Source organism: Coregonus lavaretus, assembly GCF_964263955.1.
Source record: "Coregonus lavaretus genome assembly, contig: HAP1_SCAFFOLD_492, whole genome shotgun sequence".
Classification (NCBI taxonomy): Eukaryota; Metazoa; Chordata; class Actinopteri; order Salmoniformes; family Salmonidae; genus Coregonus; species Coregonus lavaretus.
Genome location: NW_028163836.1, coordinates 292,228 through 306,838, shown reverse-complemented (window position 1 = coordinate 306,838; position 14,611 = coordinate 292,228). Strand labels below are relative to the sequence as shown.

The 14,611-nt window shown below is 43.0% G+C and overlaps 1 protein-coding gene across 1 annotated transcript in view; it reads right to left on the bottom strand.

Annotated features, from left to right (window-relative positions):
• Window positions 1-1,973: 1,973 nt before the first annotated feature.
• LOC311117732 (NACHT, LRR and PYD domains-containing protein 6-like) overlaps window positions 1,974-14,611 on the bottom strand; it is a 62,278-nt gene continuing 49,640 nt past the window's right edge. Inside the window, exons 9-13 of the mRNA XM_084192654.1 lie at window positions 8,034-8,207; window positions 6,416-6,589; window positions 4,799-4,972; window positions 3,703-3,749; window positions 1,974-3,299 (exon numbers count right to left, since the gene is read on the bottom strand). Of these exons, the coding sequence (XP_084048780.1) occupies window positions 2,776-3,299; window positions 3,703-3,749; window positions 4,799-4,972; window positions 6,416-6,589; window positions 8,034-8,207 (1,093 nt within the window). The 3' untranslated portion in view covers window positions 1,974-2,775. The remainder of the gene's footprint in view (window positions 3,300-3,702; window positions 3,750-4,798; window positions 4,973-6,415; window positions 6,590-8,033; window positions 8,208-14,611) is intronic.

The following is a 14,611-nucleotide window of genomic DNA, read 5'->3' as shown; positions in this document are numbered from 1 at the left end:
GACTTACTCATCGCCAATCTTTTGTTATGTCTCGTGGGTTTCATAACCACGTCTGTATAACAATTCAATAATGATGAGACGGGAGACAGGAATCAGTTCAACCATTTATCTGGAACGTGATCATCTCAACACATACAAACCCCCATGATGCTCTGCAGCACAACCCCAATATACAACAAATACATAGATAAGTAAATGGACACTAAACTAAACTCATAGAGGAATATAAATGTTCAGTTGTAGAAAGTAGGGCCATGGGATAGGGTCAGAAAGGTCAGTATGTTTGATAACTGGTTCCAGAGGTGACATAACAAGTGTGTGTGTGTCCAGTGTGTATGTGTGTGTGTGTCCAGTGTGTGTGTGTGTCCAGTGTGTGTGTGTGTGTCCAGTGTGTGTGCGTGTGTGTGTCCACTGGTTGTGTGTGTGTCCATTGTGTGTGTGTGTCTAGTGTGTGTGTGTTTGTGTGTGTGTGTATCCAGTGTGTGTTCAGTGTGTGTGTCCAGTGTGTGTGTGTGTGTGTGTGTGTGTGTGTGTTCAGCATGTGTGTTCAGTGTGTATGTGTGTGTGTGTGTCTCGTGTGTGTGTGTGTTTGTCCTGTGTGTGTGTGTGTGTGTGTCCAGTGTGTGTGCGTGTGTGTGTCCACTGTTTGTGTTTGTGTCCATTGTGTGTGTGTGTGTGTTTGTGTGTGTGTGTGTGTGTATCCAGTGTGTGTTCAGTGTGTGTGTGTGTGTGTGTTCAGTGTGTGTGTGTCCAGTGTGTGTGTGTCTGTGTGTGTGTGTGTGTGTGTCCAGTGTGTGTGTGTCCAGTGTGTGTGTATCAAGTGTGTTTGTGTGTGGATCCAGCGTGTGTGTGTGTGTGTGTCCAGTGTGTGTGTGTGTCCAGTGTGTGTGTGTTCAGTGTGTGTGTGTGTGTCCAATGTGTGTGTGTGTTCAGTGTGTGTGTGTGTGTGTGTGTGTGTCCAGTGTGTGTGTGTGTGTGTGTGTGTGTGTGTCCAGTGTGTGTGTGTTCAGTGTGTGTGTGTCCAGTGTGTGTGTGTCCAGTGTGTGTGTGTGTGTGTGTGTGCAGTGTGTGTGTGTTCAGTGTGTGTGTGTCCAGTGAATGTGTGTGTGTGTCCAGTGTATGTGTGTGTGTGTGTATGTCCAGTTTGTGTGTGTGTGTCCAGTGTGTGTCCAGAGTGTGTCCAGTGTGTGTGTGTGTGTGTTCAGTGTGTGTGTGTGTCCAGTGTGTGTGTGTCCAGTGTGTGTGTGTGTGTGTGTGTGTCCAGTGTGAGTGTGTCCAGTGTGTGTGTGTGTGTGTGTGTGTCCAGTGTGTGTGTGTGTGTGTCCAGTGTGTGTGTGTGTGTGTCCAGTGTGAGTGTTCAGTGTGTGTGTGTGTGTACAGTGTGTGTGTGTGTGTGTGTGTGTCCAGTGTGTGTGTTTGTGTGTGTGTGTGTGTCCAGTGTGTGTCTGTGTCCAGTGTGTGTGTTCAGTGTGTGTGTGTGTGTACAGTGTGTGTGTGTGTGTGTGTATGTCCAGTGTGAGTGTGTCCAGTGTGTTTGTTTCCAGTGTGTGTCCTGTGTGTGTGTGTGTGTGTGTTTGTGTGTGTCCAGTGTGTGTGTCCAGTGTGTGTGTGTGTCCAGTGTGTGTGTGTGTCCGTTTGTGTGTGTATGTCCGGTGTGTGTGTGTGTGTGTCCAGTGTGAGTTTGTGCAGTGTGTGTGTGTGTGTGTTTGTCCAGTGTGTGTGTGTGTGTGTGTGTGTTTGTCCACTGTGTGTGTGTGTGTGTCCAGTGTGTGTGTGTGTCCAGTGTGTGTGTGTGTACAGTGTGAGTGTGTCCAGTGTGTGTGTGTGTATGTCCAGTGTGAGTGTGTCCAGTGTGTGTGTTTGTCCAGTGTGTGTGTGTGTCTAGTGTGTGTGTGTGTGTGTGTCCAGTGTGTGTGTGTCCAGTGTGTGTGTTTGTCCAGTGTGTGTGTGTGTCTAGTGTGTGTGTGTGTGTGTGTCCAGTGTGCGTGTGTGTCCAGTGTGTGTGTGTGTCCAGTGTGTGTGTGTGTCCAGTGTGTGTGTGTCCAGTGTGAGTGTGTCCAGTGTGTGTGTGTCCAGTGTGTGTGTGTGTGTATTTGTACAGTGTGTGTGTGTGTCCAGTGTGTGTGTGTGTGTATGTCCAGTGTGAGTGTGTCCAGTGTGTGTGTGTTTGTCCAGTGTGTGTGTGTGTGTGTGTCTAGTGTGTGTGTGTGTCCAGTGTGTGTGTGTGTATGTCCAGTGTGAGTGTGTCCAGTGTGTGTGTTTGTCCAGTGTGTGTGTGTGTGTGTGTGTCCAGTGTGTGTGTGTCCAGTATGTGTGTGTGTGTGTGTGTGTGTGTGTGTGTGTGTGTGTGTGTCCAGTGTGTGTGTGTGTGTGTGTTTGTGTCCAGTGTGTGTGTGTGTGTGTGTGTATGTGTGTTCAGTGTGTGTGTGTGTCTAGTGTGTGTGTTTGTCCTGCGTGTTTGTGTCCAGTGTGTGTGTGTCTAGTGTGTGTGTGTGTCCAGTGTGTGTGTCCAGTGTGTGTGTGTGTGTGTGTGTGTCCAGTGTGTGTGTGTGTGTGTGTGTCCAGTGTATGTGTGTGTGTGTGTGTCCGGTGTGTGTGTGTGTGTGTGTGTGTCCAGTGTGAGTTTGTCCAGTGTGTGTGTTTGTCCAGTGTGTGTGTGTGTGTGTGTGTGTGTGTTTGTCCAGTGTGTGTGTGTGTCCAGTGTGTGTGTCCAGTGTGTCAGTGTGTGTGTGTGTGTGTCCAGTGTGCGTGTGTCAGTGTTACCATGGTTATTATTTACAGGGACACTGAGGAGTCAACATGAACCCAAAACCCTGGATAGAGGGGCTCAGTGAATGTGGAGTGGAATGTGTTCAGGTGGGTCAGTGTGTCAGAGGAGACTCTGTAGAAGGACAGAGTGCCGGCTGGCCAGTCCAGATACACTCCTACTCTGTGGGAGCTGGAGGAGGGGACGTCTATGGTAGTGGACTTATTATTGTGACAGACATAGTAACTGTTGTCAGAGCAGAACAGACTCCAGGACTTGTCATTGTATCCAATCATACTGTCATTACCCCCTCCTCTCCTGCTGATTCCTTTATATGTCACTCCTATACCAGCCCCTTCCCCACTCCACTCTACCTCCCAGTAACAGCGCCCAGTCAGACCCTCTCTACACAGCACCTGAGGCCAGTCCTCAAATCTCTCTGGGTGATCAGGATACGGCTGCTTCTCTCTCCTCCTTGTCACCTTTCTGTTCTCCTCAGACAGAGAGAGGAATCTGTTTACTGTGTTTAGGTCCAGTGTGAGATCACAGACATCTGATGGATGAAACCAGACACAATATTAGAAATCATCATCATTCATATTAGAATGTTAACTCACTTTTCACTAATTCATTTAATGTAGATGTTTCTAGGTATCAAAAGGAGAAGTTAAGGTAACTTGAGACTTGTTCAATGATCATATGTTATACTGTATGGTAATATAAAACACACTTATTCCCATTAATTACACACACACACACATCCTGAACACACACACACACACACACACACACACACTGGACACACACACACACAAACACACACATCCTGAACACACACACACACATCCCGCACCTATATGCATGAAAACACACACACACACACATTTCTAATGTAACAGGAACACTTGAATTAAGACTTATTCTTAGTCATATTCTTCACAGCAGTCAACACTCACATTTTCTAATTCCAGGTTTCATTCTGTTCTCTCCACCATGTTCCACACTGTAGCGGTAAGCAGAAGAACAGACAGTCATTGAGGGATACACCTGAACTCACACACACACACACACACACACACACGCACACACACACACTGTATACACACAGTGTGTGTGTCCAGTGTGTGTGTGTGTGTGTGTGTGTCCAGTGTGTGTGTGTGTGTGTGTGTGTGTGTTTGTCCAGTGTGTGTGTGTGTGTCCAGTGTGTGTGTGTATGTCTAGTGTGTGTGTGTCCAGTGTGTGTGTGTTGTCTAGTGTGTGTGCGTTTGTGCAGTGTGTGTGTGTCTAGTGTGTGTGTGTCCAGTGTGTGTGTGTCTGTACAGTGTGTGTGTGTGTGTGTGTGTGTGTGTGTGTGTGTGTGTGTGTGTGTGTGTGTGTGTTTGTCCAGTGTGTGTGTGTGTCCATTGTGTGTGTGTGTGTGTATGTCTAGTGTGTGTGTGTGTGTGTGTGTCTAGTGTGTGTGTGTCCAGTGTGTGTGTGTGTCCAGTGTGTGTGTGTTTGTCTAGTGTGTGTGCGTTTGTCCAGTGCGTGTGTGTGTCTAGTGTGTGTGTGTCCAGTGTGTGTGTGTCCAGTGTGTGTGTGTCCAGTGTGTGTGTGTCCAGTGTGTGTGTTTGTCCAGTGTGTGTACTGATACACGTGCACACACACACTGGACACACACACACACACACATACACACTGGACAAACACACACGACACACGACACACGACACACACACACATTGGACACACACAGACACACACACCGGGGACACACACACACAAAAACACACACACACACACTGGACACACACACACACACACAAACACATACTGGACACACACACACTGGACACACACACATACACACAGAAACACACACACTCACACACTCACACACACACACACACACACACACACACACACACACACACACACACACACACACACACACACACACACACACACGGTCAGCATATAACTTAGTCCAAGTGGTGGTCAGAATGTTTGTCTTAACTAGCCTGATAACTCCAACATGTCTGATATGAACATTGACATAAACCCTCTACATACTTGAGTTTCTCCAGTCTGCAGTGTGGATCCTCCAGTCCAGCAGAGAGCAGTCTGACTCCTGAGTCTCCTGGGTGATTGTAGCTCAGGTCCAGCTCTCTCAGGTGTGAGGGGTTTGACTTCAGAGCTGAGACCAGAGAAGCACAGCCTTCCTCTGTGACTAGACAGCCTGACAGCCTGCAAAGAGTCAAATCATATTAAAACCACACTGCTATTCTTTGGTGGTGAAAATAGTGGCAATATATTTTTTCAACATATTCAGATATATCAGTGTCCTGAAACCTGCCATATCTATTAATAAATTAATGAATGTTTCATTATTAGAAATGATCATATATTGATTGTAGAGAGAAACATGTATAGTACAAATATTTGAGTAGACTGACCAGAGCAGTTTAAAAAGCAGTATCAGTCAAAAGACAGACAGTGAGGTATCAGATTTAGATTGTATTGAGTATACAGTCCACACCATATCTATTTTGACAGTGAAGCTAACATTTTAAATGTGGCTCTGTACTCCAGCATTTTGGATTTCAGATCAAATGTTTCATATGAGGTGACAGTATATAATGTCACCTTTTATTTGAGGGTATTTTCATACATATCTGTTTCACCGTTTAGAAATAAAAGCACTTTATGTATCTAGTCCCCCCATTCGACGAAGTCAAACGTATTCTGACCAATTCACTTACAGTGTATTAAAGTAGTCAAAGTTTAGTATTTGGTCCCAAACTCGTTGGTTGCATTTGCTGTTTGTTTTGGTTGTGTTTTGGGTTATGTTTTGTCCAATAGTAACTGAATGGTGGATGATGACTGGAGTAATTTTCTGTCTAAGTGAGTAGATAACATGTTTCTAAACACTACTAAATTAATCATGATGATGTCATGATTAAGAAAAATCATGAATGAATCATGAATAATAATGAGTGAGAAAGTTACAGAGGCTACAACAAAACATGCTAACCTCTCACCATTACCAATAACAGAGGGGGTATGATCCTTGTTCCTCTGTAACTTTCTCATTCATCATCATTCACGATTCATTCATGATTATTCATAATCATAGTAGCATCCACATGAATGTAGAAGTGTTCAGAAACATCTTCTATTCTTACTGACAATACAAGTGAAGTGACTCCAAAATGACAGGACATTATTCACCATTCAGTTTCTATTGGGAAAAACATCATCCAAAACACAACCAAGACAAACTGCAAATGCATTCAACACGTTTATAGAATCACAAGCTTGATGTAATCACTGCAGGTAAGGAATATGGGACCAAATACTAAACTTATGACTACTTTAATAAAATATAAGTGAATATGTCCAAATTATTATGACTTTTTCAAATGGGAGAACTAGATACATAAAGTGTTTTCATTTCTAAACAGTAACACAGATATGTATGAAAATATCCTCAAATAAAAGGAGACATTATATACTGTTGCCTGATATGAAACATTATATCTCAAATCCAAAATGCTGGAGCATAGCACCAAATGTAAAACTGTAAGCTTCACTGTCTAAACACATATGGTGTGGACTCTGTGTGCCTGGTAAACACATGTGGATCTGGTGAACAGTTATCACTTGTTGACCAACTACAGGAATACTGACCTCAGAGTCTCCAGTTTACAGTGGGGAATCCTCAGTCCAGCAGAGAGCAGCTTCACTCCTGAATCCTTCAGGTCATTGTTACTCAGGTCCAGTTCTCTCAGGTGTGAGGGGTTTAAACTCAGAGCTGAGACCAGAGCAGCACAGCCTTCCTCTGTGACTAGACCGCCTGACAGCCTGCAAAGAGTCAAATCATATTAAAACCACACTGCTATTCTTTGGTGGTGAAAATAGTGGCAGTATATTTTTTCTACATATTAAGATATATCAGTGTCCTGAAACCTGACATATCTATTCATAAATGAATGTATCATTATTAGAAATGACAAATGATCGAAGTATTGCTTGTAGAGAGAAAAATGTATATTACAAATATTTGAGTAGACTGACCAGAGCAGTTTAAAAAGCAGTATCAGTCAAAAGACAGACAGTGAGGTATCAGATTTAGATTGTATTGAGTATACAGTCCACACCATATCTATTTTGACAGTGAAGCTAACATTTTAAATGTGGCTCTATACTCCATTATTTTGGATTTGAGATCAAATGTTTCATATGAGGTGACAGTATATAGTGTCACCTTTTATTTGAGGGTATTTTAATACATATCTGTTTCACCGTTTAGAAATGAAGCACTTTATGTATCTAGTCCCCCTATTTGAAGAAGTCATAATTATTCTGACCAATTCACTTATAGTGTATTAAAGTAGTCAAAAGTTGAGTATTTGGTCCCAAACTCATTGGTTTCATTTGCAGTTTGTTTTGGTTGTGTTTTGGGTTATGTTTTGCCCGATAGTAACTGAATGGTGGATGATGACTGGAGTAATTTTCTGTCTAAGTGAGTAGATAACATGTTTCTAAACACTACAAAATGAATCCTGATGATGCCATGAAGAAAAATCATGAATGAATCATGAATAATAATGAATGAGAAAGTTACAGAGGCTACAACAAAACATGCTAACCTCTCACCATTACCAATAACAGAGGGGGTATGATCCTTGTTCCTCTGTAACTTTCTCATTCATCATTATTCACGATTCATTCATGATTATTGATAATCATGGTAGCATCCACATGAATGTAGAAGTGTTCAGAAACATCTTCTATTCTTACTGACAATACAAGTGAAGTGACTCCAAAATGACAGGACATTATTCACCATTCAGTTTCTATTGGGAAAAACATCATCCAAAACACAACCAAGACAAACTGCAAATGCATTCAACAAGTTTATAGAATCAAAGGCTTGATGTAATCACTGCAGGTAAGGAATATGGGACCAAATACTAAACTTATGACTACTTTAATACAATATAAGTGAATATGTCCAAATTATTACGACTTTTTCAAATGGGAGAACTAGACACATCAAGTGTTTTCATTTCCAAACAGTAACACAGATATGTATGAAAATACTCTCAAATAAAAGGTGACATTCTGTACTGTCACCTAATATGAAACATTATATCTCAAATCCAAAATGCTGGAGCATAGCACCAAATGTAAAACTGTAAGCTTCACTGTCCAAACACATATGGTGTGGACTATGTGTGCCTGGTAAACACATGTGGATCTGGTGAACAGTTATCACTTGTTGACCAACTACAGGAATACTGACCTCAGAGTCTCCAGTTTACAGTGGGGATTCCCCAGTCCAGCAGAGAGCAGCTTCACTCCTGAATCCTTCAGGTCATTGTTACTCAGATCCAGCTCTCTCAGGTGTGAGGGGTTTGACTTCAGAGCTGAGACCAGAGAAGTACAGCCTTCCTCTGTGACTAGACAGCCTGACAGCCTGTAAAGAGTAAAATCAAATTAAAATCACACTGCTATTCTTTGGTGGTCAAAATAGTGGCAGTATATTTTTTCAACATTTTCAGATATATCAGTGTCCTGAAACCTGCCATATCTATTCATAAATGAATGAATGTATCATTATTAGATATGACAAATTATCATAATGTTGCTTGTAGACAGAAACATGTAAAGTACAAATATTTGAGTAGACTGACCAGAGCAGTTTAAAAAGCAGTATTAGTCAAAAGACAGACAGTGAGGTATCAGATTTAGATTGTATTGAGTATACAGTCCACACCATATCTATTTTGACAGTGAAGCTAACATTTTAAATGTGGCTCTATACTCCAGCATTTTGGATTTCAGATCAAATGTTTCATATGAGGTGACAGTATATAATGTCACCTTTTATTTGAGTGTATTTTCATACAAATCTGTTTCAACATTTAGAAATGAAAGCACTTTATGTATCTAGTCCCCCTATTTGAAGAATTCATAAGTATTCTGACAAATTCACTTATAGTGTATTAAAGTAGTCAAAAGTTCAGTATTTGGTCCCAAACTCGTTGGTTGCATTTGCAGTTTGTTTTGGGTTATGTTTTGCCCGATAGTAACTGAATGGTGGATGATGACTAGATTCATCTTCTGTCTAAGTGAGTAGATAACATGTTTCTAAACACTACTAAATGAATCCTAGTGTGTGTGAGTGTGTGTGTGTGTGTGTGTGTGTCCAGTTTGTGTGTGTGTGTGTCCAGTGTGTAAGTGTTTCCAGTGTATGTGTGTGTGTGTGTGTGTCCTGTGTGTGTGTCCAGCGTGTGTGAGTCAAGTGTGTGTTGGTGTGTCCAGTGTGTGTGTGTGTCCAGTGTGTATGTGTGTGTGTGTGTGTGTCCAGTGTGTGGGTCCAGTGTGTGTGTGTGTCCAGTCTGTGTGTGTGTGCATTTGTGTGTGTGTGTGTTCTGTGTGTGTACTGATACACGTGCACACACAGAACACAAACACACACACACACACACACACACACACACACACACACACACACACACACAGTCTTTATATAACTTAGTCCAAGTGGTGGTCAGAATGTTTGTCTTAACTAGCCTGATAACTCCAACATGTCTGATATGAACATTGACATAAACCCTCTACATACTTGAGTTTCTCCAGTCTGCAGTGTGGATCCTCCAGTCCAGCAGAGAGCAGTCTGACTCCTGAGTCTCCTGGGTGATTGTAGCTCAGATCCAGCTCTCTCAGGTGTGAGGGGTTTGACTTCAGAGCTGAGACCAGAGAAGCACAGCCTTCCTCTGTGATTAGACAGCCTGACAGCCTGCAAAGAGTCAAATCATATTAAAACCACACTGCTATTCGTTGGTGGTGAAAATAGTGGCAGTATATTTTTTCAACATATTCAGATACATCAGAGTCCTGAAACCTGCCATATCTATTCATAAATGAATGTATCATTATTAGAAATTATCATAATGTTGCTTGTAGACAGAAAAATGTATAGTACAAATATTTGAGTAGACTGACCAGAGCAGTTTAAAAAGCAGTATCAGTCAAAAGACAGACAGTGAGGTATCAGATTTAGATTGTATTGAGTACTTCCGTCTCGCTTCCGCATTGTCTCCGTGCTGCTCTGCTGTTTGTTGCTACTTGGCTACCTGCCAAACTATTCACGTTTTACTTTTAATAAACGTTTAATCAATCTCTGTGTTCAACAAATTTACCAACTTTTTAGTTTTGTCCTCACTCATCTTTTTTCGTTAAACTTTTTCACCCCGGACGTTTATCCCGAGACAGAAGAGTCATTTTCCTATGCGTTTTAGCTGCCAACTTTACCTTATTTTCCTTTTTTCCATCGCAACTTTTTTCCCTTATTCAACTTTTTCACTCCGGACGCTTTATCTGGACATGGTTCATCAACATCTTCAACAGCCGAAGCTAAGTAGTAACATTAACATGATGTCTTCTAATTGCAGTCGCTGTACTCATAATATACAGGAGAATTCTCGCCTTACGGCGAGAATAGCTGTGCTACAAGCCCAGCTTCAGACGCAATCGTTAGGCAAGGGTAATATCAGTGTAGGAAAGGAAGAAACAGCGTCTGTGCCACCAGTAAGTACAGACAGTAACGTTAGTATAAATCCCCCCGCACAGTCCCCGCAGCCGGACAACTTTCTCATGGCTTCTGGAGGGAAATACTGTTGGAATGCTCAACCGGTGTCGCTCATTCAGCCGACAGAAACCTTCAACCGGTTTTCCCCATTATGTAGCGAGTCGGAGTCTGAGTCTGAGTCTTCTCTTGTCTCTACTCCTCCCGTTACGGGGTCTGAGACGCCGAAGGCTCCCACCATTAGCTCTGACAAATTGAAAACCCTAGTCATTGGCGACTCCATTACCCGCAGTATTAGACTTAAAACGAATCACCCAGCGATCATACACTGTTTACCAGGGGGCAGGGCTACCGACGTTAAGGCTAATCTAAAGATGGTGCTGGCTAAAGCTAAAACTGGCGAGTGTAGAGAGTATAGAGATATTGTTATTCACGTCGGCACCAACGATGTTAGGATGAAACAGTCAGAGGTCACCAAGTGCAACATAGCTTCAGCGTGTAAATCAGCTAGAAAGATGTGTCGGCATCGAGTAATTGTCTCTGGCCCCCTCCCAGTTAGGGGAAGTGACGAGCTCTACAGCAGAGTCTCAGCACTCAATCGCTGGTTGAAAACTGTTTTCTGCCCCTCCCAAAAGATAACATTTGTGGATAATTGGCCCTCTTTCTGGGACTCACCCACAAACAGGATCAAGCCTGACCTGCTGAGGAGTGACGGACTCCATCCTAGCCGGAGGGGTGCTCTCCTCTTATCTACCAACATAGATAGGGCTCTAACTCCTCTAGCCCCACAGTGAAATAGGGTGCAGGCCAGGCAGCAGGCTGTTAGCCAACCTGCCAGCTTAGTGGAGTCTGCCAATAGCATAGTCAGTGTAGTCAGCTCAGCCATACCCATTGAGACTGTGTCTGTGCCTCAACCTAGGTTGGGCAAAACTAAACATGGCGGTGTTCACCCTAGCAATCTTATTAGGATAAAGACCTCCTCCATTCCTGCCATTATTGAAAGAGATCGTGATACCTCACATCTCAAAATAGGGTTACTTAATGTTAGATCCCTCACTTCAAAGGCAGTCATAGTCAATGAACTAATCACTGATCATAATCTTGATGTGATTGGCCTGACTGAAACATGGCTTAAGCCTGATGAATTTGCTGTGTTAAATGAGGCCTCACCTCCTGGTTACACTAGTGACCATATTCCCCGTACATCCCGCAAAGGCGGAGGTGTTGCTAACATTTACGATAGCAAATTTCAATTTACAAAAAAAAAAATGGCGTTTTCATCTTTTGAGCTTCTAGTCATGAAATCTATGCAGCCTACTCAATCACTTTTTATAGCTACTGTTTACAGGCCTCCTGGGCCATATACAGCGTTCCTCTCTGAGTTTCCTGAATTCCTATCAGACCTTGTAGTCATAGCAGATCATATTCTAATTTTTGGTGATTTTAATATTCACATGGAGAAGTCCACAGACCCACTCCAAAAGTATTTCGGAGCCATTATCGACTCAGTGGGTTTTGTCCAACATGTCTCTGGACCTACTCACTGCCACAGTCATACTCTGGACCTAGTTTTGTCCCATGGAATAAATGTTGTAGATCTTAATGTTTTTCCACAAAATCCTGGACTATCGGACCACCATTTTATTAGCTGTTTGGGGTTTTAGGCTGGGTTTCTGTACAGCACTTCGAGATATTAGCTGATGTAAGAAGGGCTATATAAAATAAAATTGATTGATTGATTGATTGATACACTGGGGGTAGAGACTAGTGAGACTAAGACCATAGGACACCACATACACTGGGAGTAGAGACTAGTGAGACCATAGGACACCACATACACTGGGAGTAGAGACTAGTGAGACTAAGACCATAGGACACCACATACACTGGGTGTAGAGACTAGTGAGACCATAGGACACTACATACACTGGGAGTAGAGACTAGTGAGACTAAGACCATAGGACACCACATACACTGGGAGTAGAGACTAGTGAGACTAAGACCATAGGACACCACATACACTGGGAGTAGAGACTAGTGAGACCATAGGACACCACATACACTGGGGGTAGACACTAGTGAGACTAAGACCATAGGACACCACATACACTGGGAGTAGAGACTAGTGAGACCATAGGACACCACATACACTGGGGGTAGAGACTAGTGAGACTAAGACCATAGGACACCACATACACTGGGAGTAGAGACTAGTGAGACCATAGGACACCACATACACTGGGAGTAGAGACTAGTGAGACTAAGACCATAGGACACCACATACACTGGGAGTAGAGACTAGTGAGACCATAGGACACTACATACACTGGGAGTAGAGACTAGTGAGACCATAGGACACCACATACACTGGGGGTAGAGACTAGTGAGACTAAGACCATAGGACACCACATACACTGGGAGTAGAGACTAGTGAGACTAAGACCATAGGACACCACATACACTGGGGGTAGAGACTAGTGAGACTAAGACCATAGGACACCACATACACTGGGAGTAGAGACTAGTGAGACTAAGACCATAGGACACCACATACACTGGGGGTAGAGACTAGTGAGACTAAGACCATAGGACACCACATACACTGGGAGTATAGACTAGTGAGACTAAGACCATAGGACACCACATACACTGGGAGTAGAGACTAGTGAGACTAAGACCATAGGACACCACATACACTGGGTGTAGAGACTAGTGAGACCATAGGACACTACATACACTGGGAGTAGAGACTAGTGAGACCATAGGACACCACATACACTGGGGGTAGAGACTAGTGAGACTAAGACCATAGGACACCACATACACTGCGAGTAGAGACTAGTGAGACCATAGGACACCACATACACTGGGAGTAGAGAATAATCAATAGTGTTGCTGTGGACACCGGATAATCTGACTAACACACACACCTGTTTGACCTCTCTGAGATACTGTAGGACTACTTATGTTCCTTTTCTGAGTCAACGCAGGAAGCATTCAATGTCCTGTGTTTGTGTTAACCATGGCAACCAGCATTGTAAATAAAGAGATGTGCAGAAAGATAACCAGCCTCTGTGTCTGTGGATCCTTTCCCCTTAATGTATTTTTCATGTCAGCCAGGCCCATCTTTTTAAAGAAACACCATTTAATTACATCTTTAGTTGAGTAAAATAAGTAGTTTTGTTCTGGTCACAAGATAATCAGGAAATTGCAGTAAATAGCGCCAGACTCAAGCAGAAACCGGAATGTTCTATTCTGGCCAGGCCCATCTTTTCAAAGAAAACACCATTTAATTCTATCTCTATTTGAACGAATTAGGTAGTTTTGTTGTGATCAACCAGGAAATCCTAACAATTCAGGTAAGTAACGCCACAGTCAGGCAGAAAAGTCGGAATGTTCTATCATAAAGTGAGTCCAATTAGTTTCCCTGGCTGATATTGCTTCTACATAGAAATACTATGAGAGTAAATGAATAGATGCCATTCACTGCTATAAACCTGTCTCCAATATAATCAGCTAGTTTCCACAGACCCACCACGGACCTTCGCGTGTAAAGGCCTTTTATGGTCTGTTTTGGCAACCAGCCCAGATGATCCCAATAATGTAGGTTGCCTAGTAACCGATGCCCTCCTCTGGTGTGTTCTATTGTGAACTGTCTGGGACTCCTTGTTGTTTCTCTGTTTACTACTCAAACATATTTCACTGATTAAGTCTAAAACGAAATTAACTGCAAATATATTAGCGTAACTAGACTACACAGAACATGGCGGACCCACTGTACAATGAGAGTATTTTTATGGTATTAAAACGTGTCCCAGTCCAACATGCCTAGCTCTGCCCACTGGGGCCTGGTTGACGGAGCGCTCTCTGAAAGAAGTCCTCGTATCGTCGTATTCCACCGGATAGAGTTGTCTCATCACACCGGCAGTAGCAGTTCTGTCTCCTCATATTGATCCGTCATCAAGTAGCGTGTCCCCTTCACTGGATTAGGACGCGCTGTTTGAGAGCATTGCTCTGAAAGTGCTGCTGCTGTCGGTGCTCTCCCCCGACATGCCCGCTCCAAATAGGCCATTTATCTTTTAATGCAGTCATCTCGCTTTTCATTTCAAGCGTCTTTTTTATCCTTCGCTTGTTTGTAACAATTGCAAAGACATTGGCAATGTTGCATTTGTAGTCCCAACTTCGTTGTGAAGTTATCGGCGGTCACAGAGAGACAGATAAAACATTTTGATTTTATGTTTAGTGGAGGTCTTCTGTGCATGAAGAGACGCAGTAGTGAAACAACCCAT